The sequence below is a fragment of the Enhydra lutris genome, unplaced genomic scaffold (assembly GCF_002288905.1).
Source record: "Enhydra lutris kenyoni isolate GAN:26980312 unplaced genomic scaffold, ASM228890v2 scaffoldscaffold7, whole genome shotgun sequence".
Lineage (NCBI taxonomy): Eukaryota > Metazoa > Chordata > Mammalia > Carnivora > Mustelidae > Enhydra > Enhydra lutris.
The window spans coordinates 39,943,051-39,959,416 of NW_019154091.1; the positions used below are offsets into that span (position 1 = coordinate 39,943,051).

Below are 16,366 nucleotides of genomic sequence, written 5' to 3' on the forward strand. Positions count from 1 at the left end.
CAGCTCACCGGGGAGGCCTGCAATTGGTATGGGGGCTACCTATTCATCAGCACCACACAGGGAAATCATCAAGTTAAATAGCAGTCAGTTCTCTTTGGGAACACTGTGAACTACTCTCCTGCTCAGCCCTAGGAACACACAAGCATGCCAATGAACAAACAGAGAGCCCACAGCCAAATACCACTGGGAGGAAAATGAAGGCCACAATGGGCCAGAGCCCTCAGTGTGGGTGCAGAGGGCGGTCCCTTAATAACACCCCAAATGGGCAGCCCTGTGCTGACAGGCCACCCAAGCACATTCAGCAGTTGGTACCCCATTCTCAGGAAACTGCTAGCACGCCAAGCCCCTTATTTGCAGCCCGGGGCATACTGGGGCCAACCTTTCACAAATCAGAAAGCGAATGTGAAGTACTATTATTTCGGTAGAGAAATTGATGTTTGCTCCCAGGTCCCAATTTAAGAAGACACAAGAAAGAACTGCCAGTTCTAAAGATGGAGAAAATTAACAGGTACATGAGAACTTCAAGTATGGCTCAGAATGGGACTGAGGGAATGATGGGAGGTTTCAAACGGTCCTCTTACCTTTTTGTCACTCAGGCCAGAAACCTGGTCCACATACTCCTCCTGGATCATGAAGGCAGCTAAGTTGGCAGTGTAGCTGGCCAGGAAGATGACAGCAAAGAAGGCCCACACCGACACCATGATCTTGGAGGTGGTCCCCTTTGGGTTCTGCACGGGTACGGAGTTGTTAAACACCAGACCCCAGAGTAACCAAATAGCTTTGCCGATGGTAAAAGATGGGCCACCTGGCTCTGTCATGGTGAAAAGACAAGGATAGGAAGTTACGACAGAGTCACGGGCTCTAGTTAAACAGAGATACCAGCTCTGCTTAGACAAATACAGCTGGTAAGTTCCCGCTCAGAGCAGGAAACCCTCTGACTAAGACGGAGGCATTTTTAAGTTGAGAGTCTGTGCCTCTCTTCTGGGAGCACCCCCCTCCCTGGAGGAGGCAGCTTCCTACCCCGATGTAGACGAGACCCTCAAGACCACACAAAAACTGAATGACAAAGGCAGCAACCCCACTACTGCCACATTCGTATCCTTACTACTGTTGTTCCTAATATTTCTATTTGTATTGACCAAGAAAGGACATCAACTTCAAAAAAGGTCTACAAGAATTGTGTGGAATGTTCTACCTTCGTCATGGACCTGCTACAACTTTATTCACATGGATGCCAGATGGCTTGGAATGTCCTTTATCCTTAATTTTTCTTTAGTTTCTAGCACTTAGCACCAAATGCTTCCAGGACAACCTTGACCCCACTCCAAGGCCAATGCATCCCAACTGGGTTTCTGATCATGACAGTTTCTGTGTATGAGAATATCAGGACGCCCAGGGAGGAAGTCACAGATGCCTGGCTTGGCCACGGCATCGGAGGGCAGAAAGGCAGACCATCTCTGACCTTCCTCCACCCAACCCTGACATCCACAGTGTCAAGGCTTCTGCCCAGACTTGTTGTGACCTCGCTGCTTTCCATGTCTGGCAATGGCAAAAATCTCGCCTGATGTCTGGGTCTGCCTGTAAGCCCCTCCACTGCGGAAACAAACATCTGCGTGCACAGTGTCACCACACATTAGCGCAGGTCTTACGATGCGATCTGTGATCTTGAGAGCATCTGCTCTGACAAGTAAATCAGTGACTACACACGTCAAGCCTTGTATCTAACTGTGCGCACACATCTGTGCATGGGGACCTGACTTTATGGAGCAGATGTGTAACTCCAAAGTTGTTCATAAATCAAAGTTCTTTCCACTGTAAATGCCCCGGAGACTTGATATTTAAAGCGGTCCTATGCTGAAATCCTTCGTGAAGACAGGTGCCCCTTGGTAAGTAAGTAACTGAAAGCCCTGGCTTTGGATTTTGTGGCTGGATGATCTTTTGCCTCCTTGGTTTTCTTCAAGGTGAAGGGACAGCATACCCTCACTTCCATTCTTGATGCTGTCAACGTATGTATGTACTTAGGGGTTTCTCAGATGTTTCGCTTGTGACTAATCATACCCCTCAGGATGGGGGGAGCTCATGGCTTCCAGAAGACTCTTCAGCACGGGCACAAACCCCCTGACCGCACCATATAGTGAAGACATCCAAACTTCCAGGCCAGAATGCATGAGCCGAAGAAGAAGGTAGGTCCGCACCTGGAAATGTCCCCGTGTGGCAGGGATTCAGAAGCCTCGACTGTGAGAAGGACTAGGGGAGTTCTGACACAACACTGCTGCCTAGCCCCACAACCCCGGAGATTCTTATTAAACTGTGGTGGCTGGTTACTCTAACTGCGACCAAGGTACAAAACCACTACTCTGACACATAGCAGTGGTCCAAGACCCACCTGGAATTAGTGAGTCAGAATGTTAAAAAATGGGGTGCAAGCACCTTTGTCTTCTAAGTGCCCCACAGATCATTCTTTGTGTAGCAGGGCTTAGAAAGGGCTTCCCTCCCAGAGGCCTGATTGCAGAAGAAAGCTCATTCTGGATGGGAGAAGATTCAGGAAAAAAAGTGTAGTAGTTCCTAATTGTGGGATTCTCAAAAAGTTTCGGATGAGTTATTTATGGGGATCCCAAGTCCCCCCTTCAGGAATCGAATAAATGTTTTGTGAAGTCTCATAAATGGCTTGAAAACAGGGGCAGCCCTTGTATCTCTGGACCCGCTGAGCCAGAAAACCGGACTGCCCCCAATGGTAGGGATGGGCGAGAAGTGCTATCTGCTGGCCATTTAATTTCCACCCCTCCCCACCCCACCCCGCAATGTCTATGCTTCCTGGCAGAGGTAGATGAGCCAGGGTCACAGGTTTGGAGAACTTGCATCTCAGAGGTGGAGAACTCCTTTGCCACAGCTACCCAGCATCTATCTCAGGGAGCCTAATTTTCTTTAGTCTTAATATATGGCTTTATCTACCTAGTTAGTCCATCTGTTCAGACAGGCTGCTCACAGCCTAAGGTTATCAAAAGAGTTTCCTCTGACACATTTATGCTACATGAATCTATGGCCAGCTTTCCTCTCATTTACCCCAGGGATAGAACTGGGCGCACCAGGTGAGGCTTTTGCCAGCAAGGGACATACAGATCCAGACTAACCTCTTAATTGGGGGGACCTCTAATGAGCTGTCAGGCTGTTGACATAGAAGGCTGTGGGTTCACTTCCAGAAATGGGGAAGTCAGGGAGCAGGCAGACACCAAATGAGGAGTAGAGAGACTCGGAATGGAGAACGAGAGACACCCGCGCAGAAATGCGACAGTCGTAGGCGACCTTACCTCTGCCATCAGCGAGGCACCTGTTATAACCCACAGGGCTGAAGTACTCGAAGACAAAGACAGCCACGGCTGAGACGATGAGCAGCATGACGAACATCATCACCCATACGTCAGCACTGAATGGCTCTGGGGAAGGGAAAAAAAATCAGTGCTCAGAATTAACACAGGGAACAAGCAGATTCTGATTAATCTGCATACTCATTTGCTCAGGCAACCCGTATTTCGTGGGGGGAAACAAACCACAGGTGTGTTGCGTCTCTCCTGAGAGTCAGGGCCTGGGTCGGGGAGGAGTGATAGGCTGTATCTGAGTGTCTCCATTGCCCTGATGGGCAGGTCAAGGTCTATTTTCTTTCAAACACACGAGGAGGAGAGCTTCTTGCCTATGAACTTTTTGACAGAGTTTCTGCTATTGCCAGGAAATGTGTATCTGTAAGAAGCATTAGACTGGGGTACGTGAATCAGAGGGGACTGGGTCTTGGTTGATGCCGTCCCCTAGATGGCCAAACTAGAGGATGGAGGCCTGGAGGAGCTTTCACCAATGCTTCCAAACTGGACAATTCATTCTCCACAGACAGAGTCGCCATTTCAGGCTTGACTGGATTCAGTAATCACCACACCCAATGAGTAACCCTTTGCCCCCTTGCCTCACCTCTCCTAAACTTCCTAGCCTACATTTACCTTTCAATCCACTTGAATGTGGTGTATATGGGGTATCATTAGGGCAAATAGAAGTCAACGTCAAAAAAAAAAAATCCATCTACCTTGACAGTATCTGTAAACAGTGGGAAAGTGGCCCATGACCAGGGAACATGGCTTGGCTGTAATTAACAAAACAACTATGAGCTGTTTCCTCACACCAAGAGAAAGGGTTGACAGGATAAGACCAGGTAAGATAGCAAGAATATTCTCTACGTGTTTCTTTAATTTCTTGAATCATCCCCGCTGAATCCCTTCCACAGATCTCAATCTCTCTGGCTTGGAGGTATCTAGAAATTGAACAGTACCTTCCAAGAGCCACCTCTCCAAAGGCCTACAAAAAGGGACAATTGCTATTCTTTCCCATGGTACGATGTTCCCTCAATTGTGTCTCAAAATAGTTCTGGCCTTTTGAGCTGTCACATTACATTGTAAACTCGTAACTATGTGAATTAACATACTGTTTTTTCCATTTCCCAAATCATTAATAAAGATGAATTTGGGAAAGGGGAGAAGTTGGCTGGAAATTAGAATCTGTTTTCTTTACCTGAAACCTACTTTACTTTTGCACTTTGAAGGGAATGATAAAAACCTGGTCACTTAACAATTTAAAAAGGACCCTGATAAGGCCCGTAACCCACCGTGAAATGCAAAAAGCTTTCAGTGGCAGCTAGAGAGGCGAGGGCAGCAAGTTTAACTCAGAGCCTCTATATGGTGGAGCAGGGAAACCCCCCGCCCCCTCGGTTCTCACTGATTGCTGTCCTACCCTGACTTCACTGTTGTCTAAGATTAGGGAACAAGGAGTAAAAGCATCCTCTCCAGGTTTCCTTTTCCCCCCATGGAGCCCAGGGCAACTTTCTGTCCACAGAATACAAAAACATTTGTATTGGTTCTTATGATTTAAGAAAGTACTTTGACCATATGTTTGATATAATCCTTTGAATGGCCCTTTCATTATGATATTACCATATCTATTTTCCTGGAGTCAAGGTCCTTTTCAAGTTCATACTCAGAAAGTGGCAGGGCCAGTTTATAATCTGAGGTCTTCTGGGGCAAAGTTTATACTTCCTCATTGTGTTCTATCCCTTCCTCGTCTCTGCCCATCACACCAGTGCCTGATTTGGGAGCTGTCCTCTGAAATGCCCCCGTGAGAACTGGAATGCAGGCTCTGCAGGAAGTCACATCTGGGCCTTAATCCTGGATCTACCAGCTGTGAACTGACTGGTCAGTGGGAAATTGCTTAATGGGTTTAAGATTCTGTTTCCTGAGCCATACAATGGGTATAAAAAATATTACCAGTGAGTATCAGTGAGATAATGTAACAAAAGGATGTACAGTGATGCCTGGAACACCACCTAACAGGTGTTCAGATGTTCAATAAATGTTGGCTTCTTTGACCCCTGCAAAAACTGCTTCTCCTCTAAACATACACACACACACACACACACACACACCCTGCTATGTCACTGTAGGGCTATGCTGATATATCCCTGGCTCTTCCAGTTCAGAAGCTGAAGTGAGTGCTGTACTGATGGGTTAGAATTAGAATGTAGTTTCGTCTGTATCTCTTAATGTTCCAATTATCCTTGCAAAGGAAACAAGCAAATGAAATACATAAAGCTGCTATGAGGATTGATGCACATAGTGTGTGTGCTCTCTAATAACACGTCACATAAAATTGGTAGAGCCAGAATCGCCTCACTGTGAGAAGGCGAGCTGAGAAACTGGTGCAATTTATGGGAACTTTCTATGGGACCTATAACTCCACTTTATAGTACCTTAATTAAAAACTTCCCCCTGCCCCCTGCCCGTTGGATAGAGCTTCAAGAAACATCAGTCAGGGTCTATTTCAATATCCTCATGAAAAAAAAAAAAAAAGTTGCTGTCCTTCAGGGAGTCTGTGACTTGTCCAAGGGCTTATGGCTTGTTTATGGCCAAGCCAGACCTCCTGTCTCCTAGCCCAATGTCCTGTACTCAAGGTGACATTTTATTTTCCAACCCTCTGCTCTCATGGCCCCTGCAAAAAATATGGGGTATGAGCTCACAGAGGAGCTCATCTAATTGAAATCTTGGCCTTATTTAACCAGGTCTTATATCACATCTAAAGCTTTTGACACAAAATTGATGCTGTAGAGAAGTAAAGAACGGCACAAAGAAGGACAGGGTTGAGTGAAAGCAAACGTCAGATCTATTGTATCTGGCAAAGCTCAGAAAAACCAGGTAAAATCAGAAAACCTCTTTTGGGAGTGTGGAACTCAATTCTTGAAGATCATTAAAAAGGTATTTCAATGATAACAAGAATTAGAAATTATTAAAGCAGGAAGTAGCCTCAGAGATTAGCTGGTTGAAATGGTTTCTTCTGTGGATGAAGGAAACTGAGGCCCAGGATGGAGCGCATCGTTTCAGGGTCCAGTGATAAGTGAGCAGCAGGAATGGGACTAGAGGAGGAGCCCTGACTGCCAGCCCAGCACGGTTTTCTTACGCTTTCTTGGGGTCTTACGCTGTCCCACTGGTTTTGGGTGTCTTCGGTTTTCATGTTGGAGAATAACTGATTTTGAAAGTCCCCCAAATTAAGCTCCCCTAGCAAACCGCCTCCTGGCTGAAAGAGCCTGGTCACGTGTTCCTCCCCCAAATGTCGGCCTGCTTCGTGCCGGCCAGCGTGCAACTTACCCAAGAAGGCAGAAGGTGAGACAGTCCCATTGCTGCGCGACACCATGACACTGATGCCGGTCTCTATGAAGGGCACAGAGAAGTCGACCACCTCGGATCGCTCCTCATTGATGGTGAGCGATCCCACCGCCATGTAGGCCCTCTTCATGACCACCTGGGACAAAGGCACAATGCTCCAGTTAGGAAGGCAAGGGGCCAATGCAAGGGAAACAGAGCCCAGCAGGGGTTTCCTTAGTAGAGCGGGAACAGGAAGTCTATTTACTATTTTCTCTTTTCTCAAATTTATAAAGGAGCATTTTTTTTTGTATTGACGTGAAACATAATAAATGAAAAGCAGAAATGGCCCTGACGCTCTGGACACTTACCTCTCCAATCATACCATTCCAGGTTCCATTGATCTTCTTCCCGTGCTTGCCATTGGTAACCAGGTAGAGATCATAGGTGAACTTCACAGATTTAGAAATTTTCTTAAGGATGTCAATACAGAATCCCTTGCAACACTTCTTGATGTAACCTGGCTCCTCGTCTGTTTTATTCCTAACCAATGCAAGACACAAAAAAACAAAACAAGGCAGATATTACCCTTTACCATTAAAACTCCAACCCAAAAGCAGGTCTTCCCCTTCACTGCTGAGCACAATGTGTACCAGCCCTGAGTGAGGAAATAAATGAGACCACAGAACCGCGCGCGGTTCTTTCATTAGCTCATCACACTGAACTGTGTTTTCTCACAATTTTTAGTGCTCCTTTGAAGTATAATGTACCTCAGGAACGTGCACATACCCTCAGGGTACAACTGGATAAATTTACACACTCTGAACGTACCCATTTAACCAGCACCGAATCGAGAGACAGAAAAATTACCCTTTTATTTTCTCTTCCAGGCATTTCCCACCCACCAAAGAGAACCATTATCTGACTTCTAATGGGATCACAGCTTATTTTTACCTATTTCCAAAAATGTTTCAAAATCTCAAAATTTCAGGGCACAATGGCTCAAGGAAACATGGTTCAACACCAATGCAAATTTAAATTGCTATAAATTGGACATTCTGGTTGTTGAGACCAGGCAAGGACAGAGCTATGTGAGCATAGTTCACAGTAAGTCCCTCAGGTCATGATCTGGATAGAACCACGGGGCTGCTCAGCAATTCACTGCCCAGTAGTAACTGAAAATTTGACGTGGTGCCCAATTCATTCAATGCCTCAGGTCCCTACCCAGGCAGGTGCTGACAGCTGTTATCAGATCTGCCTATCCCACGCCACCCAGAGCCCTGGGGAAGGGGCCATACTCAGAGACTATGCGTTTTTGGCAGGGGACTGTGTTCCTCATGCAGGTTCCACTCAGAGGGTCCACGCTCTCCACAATGACAAAGGGGGCTTCCTCTAGTGTTACAATGCTCAGATGGTCATCCTCCTGTTCTTCTGTCTCAGGACACATTCGGGGCCACACGTAGTACTTCATCTGCAGGGACTTGTCTTTCCACTTGCCCACCTGCACAGGGGTAAACAAGAGACTCAGAAACCACTGGCAAGAGACCTTAGCAGCCCCTCCTGGCATCACCCAGGTAAATAGACACAGGCATCGTATGTAATAGAGGGGAAATTCTTTTTAACCTGTATGCTCAAAAGGAGTCTACCATGTCCGTATGTAAGAAAGGTAATATATTCATTTGCTCACTCACATACCAAACATTGGTAAGAGGACCTACCACGTGCTGGGCACCCTGCAAAACCTTGGGGCTCAATGAGGCATCCTTCTGCCCTTCCGTCAAGCTCACGTTGAGTCAAGGAGTCAGAAATGTAAACAAATGTTTACAGCGATAGATGGTAAGTGCTAACACGAAAGCCCGTACAAGTGCTGGGAGGGTGCCAAAGTTTCCTGCCTTGTGTGACTGCCGGTTTTTTCCCACTTAACTGTAACAAGGAGCATGATAGTGAGAGCAGCAAATAGCTCTGGAAAGGTCAACAGAATGACTGGAGCAAATGAGCCAGAAGGATGTGTTTTGGCTTGTAACAGAGGTCCAGTGGGAAGCCATTGTGGAGAACTGGGTAGATCTGAATTGGAAGAAAATGAGAAGTCATGGTTAAAGGAGGCTGATGCCACTTAGCCGGGGAAGGAAGCGTGCTTGGGTGGTGGTGAATGCCATGGGTCAGTGCAGATATGCATCTGCTGGCTTGGGTGGGAGCCCCAGGATGAATCACATAGGTCTTTCTGTATACACAGGCTGCGTACCCCAACTTCAGGGAGCGCCATTCAAACATGCTCCAGTGTGAGAAGTGGGTGCCCCCTGGAATCATTCACATGGTGGTCCTGTGGCCAATCACTAGGAGAAATGTGTGGCTTCCATTATCTTTTCGAAGAGCCATTCATTCCTGTTGTTGTAATAGAATCTGCAGGACTTTGTTGGTGGGTTCTTGTTCTCACTCTGCCCTGGAGTTTATACCTTTTCATTTTCTATAACCAAACATCTTCAATTACCCCAGGAATTATGGACTGTAAGCTCCTGCATTTTTCCAATCTATAACTTCCTCCACGCAACAAAGCAAATTAGCAGTGAAAGTGAGGCCCCAGGACTACAAAGCTACTTAATTATTAAGTACATAAATCAATAAGGAGTAACAAATGGGCAGCACTTCATAAGTTTTCAAGCAAATTGGCTTAGATTTCCACATTCCTACAAAACCCAAACTCCTTCGTGTCTGCTTTTGTCTAGTTGGGTTTCTCCCGAGTAACTTCTTAGGTGTGGTTTGTACCTCCCTCCCATCTGCCTAGTAGACACCTAGTAGGTCTGTACAGCCACAGCCCTTGTTCTACTGTTATCACTGTACCACGGACAGTGGCTTGGTGTCCTGGACCGACTTGTTGGTCATTAACCTTGGTGCTAGTTTTCTTCCAAGTGTATAAGCCATATTTTACTTTTGTGTTCAGAATTAGGCACTGAACCAAATGTTTGCTTTCCTTTTTGTGTATCATCTTCTCCAAACCGAAGGTCCTATTTTGGTGCAAGTCTGTTTTTCTTCATATTGCTAAGAGTACTTATTTCCCAAGCAGAATTATCCAAATAGCTTCCCAGCCATATGGGGATATTTATGTCTTCAGCTAGCGGTTAGAAGGGAGGCAGGACTTGGGGGAAGGGAGACCCCCACCCTGGGGACCCATGATGTTGGGTCACCTCCAACTCGCCCTATTTATCCCAATGGCCAAATTGGTATCATTTTCTGTATGTTCAAGGATGGGGAAAGGTTGGGGATCCCTCATGTACCTATTTTTATTTATTTTTCAGTCTTATCATCTTCTCTCAAAAGTCGCTTGTGGGTCTTTTCTTTTAAATCCAAATCTGTTCTCCTCTGGCTTTACTGCTGTTAGTCTAGTCCAGGGGTGCAGCAGCCCACTATGGGATGACTGCAGGCAACTTTGAACTTCACACAGCGTCCCGACCCCCCAGAGCGCACTGTGGACACTGCTGCCAGATGGCTCTTCCTAAAACATCACTTGGTTATATAATCGCTATTTAAGAATTCCGACAGCCTCTCACTGCCCTCGGGATGTGTCCAAACTTCTCACCTAGATGGTCGAGGGGTATGCATGCAGCTTAATCTACCTTGACAGTGTTAACATCACTATTTTGAAATATGAACCCTTTGTTCATAGTGGAAAAGGAGATTATTGACATTGAGAGCTAATATAGGTTAATCAGGAACAGGTTTCAACAAGCCAGCAGCATTTCCTTTTCTAATGGACTGACTCTCTCTGTAAGACAAAAATGCTGCAGAGATAGCTAGCATTCTGGCCAAGCTTCTCACGACACCCTTGTGAACAACATGGAACACAGTATCGATTATTGTATACTTTGATAGATGTGAAAAGAGTTTAAAATATTTACCCCAAAAAGAAAAAAAAAAAAAAAGATTGTTTAATGAATCAGTGCCAGCTGGGAAAGAGGTCTTTAACTGACAGGTCCAGAGACTCTGTCCTTACAAGTGGCCTGCATCAAGTATCCTAAAACCAAACAGAAGCAACGCTTACAAAACCGCACATAGCACAAGGCTAAATGGGATGGATGAACTGCGGCACTGCAGAATCAAGGTTGGGAGTGATAGGAATTAATTGGAATGGGCTAAACCAAATGGAATGAAATTTAGTAATATTTATACATGACGTTGAGCACTTAGATTTTTTCTGAAAAGCAAATGCACAGTATTTAAAAGGAGACACGTCAACTAACAGCGTCTTATAAGAGCTATTGCAATAACAAACGGTGTGTTTACGGCTGTACAGTATCTAGCACGTGGGGTGAGGGAAGGGCACAGATGATCCCATTCTGCTGCTCATCCATCATACTACAGCTGGGAAACTAGCCTTTGATCCTATAATTCTACGATCAAATGATTGTTATTTACTAGATCATTCTCCTTCATCCAGCAATAACGGGCATACGGAGGCCCCACTAGCATACCTTTTCCCAGCTTCCCAGTGAGCGACCCGTGTCATTCCTTGCTTCACTTTAGTTCAATTCAACCTAGAGCAGCTGCATGCCGATTCTGTCCCAGGCACTGGGCTATGTTACACATAACAATACCAGGTAGCATTTAGCAAGGGATTAGGATACAGTAGGCACTGAACATTCTAAAAATCTCATTAATCATCGCAGCCAGCTTGTGGGATGGAGACTATTATTTAATGTCTCATTTCACAGCTGAGAACAGAGGGGTTTGATGACTTACCCACACCGTCATGGTGAGTGAGTGCAATGGCAGGATTTGAAGCAGAACGCTCTGGCTCCCGACCTTGGGTTGTACCCACTACTCGCACTGCTGCTCTGACCTTGAAGGAGTAAAGTGCAATCCCTGTCCTCTGAGGACAGTCTAGGGGGAAAGACACTATCTCTTGATAAGAAGATTAAATCGGGCTTTGGTAATTACCCAACAAGAGGTATAAATAAAGTACTCCGGGATTCAGAATAGAAGTGATTATTTCTGAAAGGGCTGGGGAAAAGCTTGGTGAAGATCCTTATCTTTGAGCTGGGCCCTGAAATGTGGTAGAGCATGAGGCAAAGAGTAGTCTATCCACCCAGGCAGTAGCAAGAGCAAAGGATCAAAGTTCTACAGTTGCTCCAAAGAGAGACCAAGGACAGCCCTTCACAGCTGAAAGGTATGATGTTGGGGAGAATCGGCCTAGCTCACTTCTCCTCCTCCTTAAAGATCTGTTCATTCTAGTTAGATAATCTTCATTTTCTAGAAAGCCAGATGGATAGCACTCATCCCTTCCCAACACCTTGGTCAATGGTGTCACACCTGTAGCTTGAAATTAACTGGGGCTAATTTGAAATTGGCAAACACCAAAATTCAGGGCTTCCCTTGCCCATCCCCTAGTTATTAAACATTTGCCAGCCCACACATGGCCTGGAGTTACCAAATCATTCATTATCTCATGCCACTCACTACTGCAGTTAGTGACTTTAATTTTTTAGGTGTCTTGTCTCCTACCCTAAATTCTGAATGTAACCCTAAGTATTTTTGTGACCATGGACAATTGTTTAAAACTCTGAGTCTCAGTGCCCATATTGGTAGATTAAGGGAATGATTTCTAAGGTGCCTTGCATAAAATCTCAGGATCCCAGAATCTTTTTAGGACGGAGGTTCCTTACCACACTTCCACCTGATTAGAATCCAGTGTAAAGTGTTTTATGTGATTATTTCCTCAAGGGAGGGAAGTGTCGGGTTTGTTTACACAAAAAGATTAGCTTGTCTTCAAGTAATGATTCTTTTTTATTGTTTCTTCAAGGATGACTGCCATGAAGAAGAGAAGTTCACAAATTCCCCAGGACTGAAAGGAGAAACAGTTTTGGGAGGAAAAAAGGAAAAGAAAAAGAGCCCTCCACCATATATATCAGATTCACAATGCCAATACACAGTGCTCATGCGAAAGGCCATGTTTAATCACCTCAAATGAGCTACCTCAAGGCAAGGAGCAAGCATTTAGAAACAAGTGAACAACTAGGTATAATAGGAACTTTTTGTGTGGAAAAATAAGTATGTCTCAACAACTTGTTTAAAAGGGAGGAAGTATGGTGGAGATATTATAGATGGGAGGGTTTGTTCAGAGTGACGAAGAACGGCAAGAGGACAAAGAGAAGCCTGAGACACTAAAAGGGAAATTTCTAAATGCTTTCCTAGAATATCCGGACTGGTGTGAGTTTGTAATACCGGAAATGCAGATATTTCAGATAAAATACAGTGAGAAAAGCTGAATGAAGAATTTGTAGCTGAAGTTAAAATATGATCAGAAAAAGAAAAACCTTGAGGAAATAATGAAGAAAACGCCTATAAAGTGCTCTGAATTCCTCAGAGATAAGCACTAAACAAACATCATTACCAGGCGCACATTTACCAACAACATCTGTCTATAAAAAAGGCAGTTCTCCATACTAACATTTAAAAAGAGCTCTTGAGGACTGAAATCATCTTTCTCAAGAGACCCAAAAAAAAAAAAAAAAAAAAAATCTCTGATGAGTTTCCTCAGAAAAACGTGGAGTCATTTTTAGGGGTTCTGGTTTGGTACGCTTGGTACAAGCTGAACACCTGTTCAGCTGGGAATTTCTCCTCAAAAGGAAGTCTACCTCACAAACCTGCCATATATTATTCCATAGCCTCCGCTCAGGAAAATTCCAGAGAACTGATCTGTGGTGATTTCAGACTTCAAAGTCTTCCTTTTTGCTAAAGGATTTCCTCCATTACCACTAGTGAAACTGGTACCCATTAGCACCCTGAGAAGGCCACACGTAAAAAAGGCAGCCACAGGGACCGTGTTCCTGCTGAAAGTCCCTGAGTTTGTCCCTTTGGTGAGTGTGTCATCATGGAGAAGGGAGCGGGGCCTGGGCAGGGCACAGCTGCTGTGAAGGCTGCCGTAGTCCTTGCATAGATAGCAAAGGACATCAGTCTCCCCGGGCTGCCTCTCTCATCTGCACAGAAAGTAATTTTTTAAGATCCTAGAACAAAAGCACTTATGAGAGCCTCTTTAGGTGTCAAAGGTTATTTTTCAAAAATCAAAGTGTTTTTGTTTCTTGTTTGAGATGGAATCTGGCTCTAACACTCAACACTTGCTTATTGTATGCATTCTGCTGACTTTAAAAATGCAAAATCTTAAACATTTTTACATATTTTTAAAAATATTTTATTTATTTAATTGACAGAGAGAGCACGAGAGCACAAGCAGGGGGAGGAGCAGAGGGAGAGGGAGAAGCAAACTCCCGGCCAAGCAGGGAGCCCAATGTGGGGCTCTATCCCAGGTCCCCGAGATCATGACCTGAGCCGAAGGCAGATGCTTAACCAACTAAGCCACCAGGTGTCCTAAAAATACAAAGTTTAAAACTACATGTGATTTCCTTGACCACGCTAAAATAACAGGCACAGCGCCTGTCAGGCAGCCTGAACGCACATCCCACTCTGTCCCAAAGCCGCGCCAGGCCAGAGACTCCTAACAGAGCAGAAGTCTGAGGTTAGGAAGGCACTCCCATTTTTCTTCCCTAAAGCCACTCATTTTAGCACTGAAGACTTCTAAAGGTTGAGTGTCTGCTAGTATCCCATTTTGCTCAATCTTTATTCCTCCATATCCGCCCCTCCTCCCCATCACTGAGAACCAAGAGGACATTTTGATGTATGGCCATCCATTATATTATACAAAATACATACACATATATATAAAAGGGGGACATGTGTGTGTGTGCATGTGTGTGTCTTCCAAAATTGTATCATAATATACACTTGTCTCTGCAACTTGCTTTTTCCACTTCATTATACATTATGGGCTGACTCCCAGTTAGCACTAACTCCCTTAAACAGCTGCAAGGTATTCTTAGTAATGGACATGTCTCAATGCATTTAGGTGTGCCCCTCTTAGTAAATATTTAGGATATTTCCTAAAAATAAATGTAACCAAAATACATAATACATATGTTGATATTTCCAAAGCATCCATGCTCATTAATCTGAACAAGCAAAATAAAAGAATATTTATGCTTTTAAATGTTCTTTGGGAATACCTTCCCAAAGGTGTGTAGGGACTGAACTTCCTATGAGCAAAGAACACAAGTGCCCATTGCACACGTTCTCTCCAGCACTAGATTTTTAACACTATTAACGTCTGCCAATCAAAGGAAAGAAAAACGGCATCTAATTGCTTGAATTTTCATCTCCCTGGCTCGCAGTGAGTGAGAGCACCTCTGCACATCTGTTAGCATTTAGGTTTTCCTCTTTTATCCTCTAGTCTTATCCTTCACGCATTTTCCATTGAGCTGTTTGTCTTTCTTATCTATTTGTAGGGAGCTCCTGGTGCAGCAGGAGAGTCATCCCCTATCTGTCAGACATGCTTGAAATACGGTCCTCCCTCTGAGATTTGTCTTCTGTTCTTGCTATATATTTTTTTTAATGCACAGAATTTTACCTTTACCTTTCTTTCTTTCATAGGCTCATGTCTCTATACATGGAACATTTGGTTTTCCCACTTTAAAAACAAAAGATCTACCCCACTCTCATGCGTTCCTCACTCCTCCCTTTTGCACAAAGCTTGTCCTCTACTGTCTGATGGACACGTAGCTTTGCCTCCATGTTGTTCAGTCTTCCCTCTGTCAGTCCTTCCATCCCTCTCAAGTGCTCTGCATCCTTCTCAACCCTTCTCGGGCCTCCTCACTTCCAAGATGCTGAGCTTGCTCACCTTGCTCCAAGAAAAAGCTCTGTTTGATCTTCCGGAATACTTTCGTCAGTCAACCACTCCCTCTTGCTGTGATATTAAAATGCTAGCTGGAGTTTGATATACAAATCCCTATGTCTGAATATGTCTTTAAGCCCTTTAGGGCAGAGATCGCACTATTTTATTTCTTGTTGTCCCTTGTCCTGGCTTGAGCAAGTGTGTTCTTAGTAAATCACTGAGTGTTGTCACCAGGGGAAAAAAATACCCAGTAGCCTCCAAAGGCTGCACCAGGTTGAATTCTGGTGTTCTTCCCCAAAAAGGCCTTTGGAGGCAAAGGCTGCCACACACACTGCTTCTCTTCATTCTGTCTCTCTCCAGCATCCTGATTATAGAGCTGCCCTGGACTGACTCAGTTCCTGTGCACACTGCTGTAAGTGGTGATGGCGAATCCGGTGCACTGAGAACCTAACAAGGCCACCAGCAGAGCGTGAGGCCCCTTCTCCCAATCATCTGCACACCCAGTGATATCTAGGTTTAGAACACCAGCATCTGAAAAATGCATTAGCAAGTAATTTCCATATTCAAATTTGATCCATGACCGCCTGGGCCTATTATGGCTCCTCTGGGGCTCAGGAAGCTGGGGACCAGCAGCCTGGGGACACACGGGCCCCGGGGAGGTCCAGCCGGCCACTCTCGCCTGGCCCTGGTGTGGGTCTCCCAGGAAGACGGAGCCAGTAGTTGTCACCCCAGGTCTCGGCTGCTCTCCCTGATGCCCGGGGCTCCCTGGGGACTGTGCATTCCTCCTACCCCGTGCCGCCAGCCATCGCCCTTGGACAGATCTTTGTTCTCGACTCCTCGTTCTGCCCTCCGTGTCTCCTGCTCTGAAGAGCAGAGGAAGGGGGAAATGGCGAGCTAGAGTAGAAGGGGGTGCTACAGCTGGAAGCCCCTGAGTTCCTGGAGAGCAGAGGACAGTTGTGGGCATTTCAGATAACTCCATGAA

At 45.3% G+C, this 16,366-nt stretch overlaps 1 protein-coding gene across 1 annotated transcript in view; it reads right to left on the reverse strand.

Annotated features, from left to right (window-relative positions):
• Positions 1-16,366, reverse strand: part of LOC111142166 (glutamate ionotropic receptor NMDA type subunit 2B) — a 463,533-nt gene that overhangs the window by 42,274 nt on the left and 404,893 nt on the right. The window contains exons 6-10 of the mRNA XM_022495165.1: positions 7,967-8,169; positions 7,040-7,211; positions 6,675-6,828; positions 3,309-3,434; positions 582-811 (exon numbers count right to left, since the gene is read on the reverse strand). Of these exons, the coding sequence (XP_022350873.1) occupies positions 582-811; positions 3,309-3,434; positions 6,675-6,828; positions 7,040-7,211; positions 7,967-8,169 (885 nt within the window). The remainder of the gene's footprint in view (positions 1-581; positions 812-3,308; positions 3,435-6,674; positions 6,829-7,039; positions 7,212-7,966; positions 8,170-16,366) is intronic.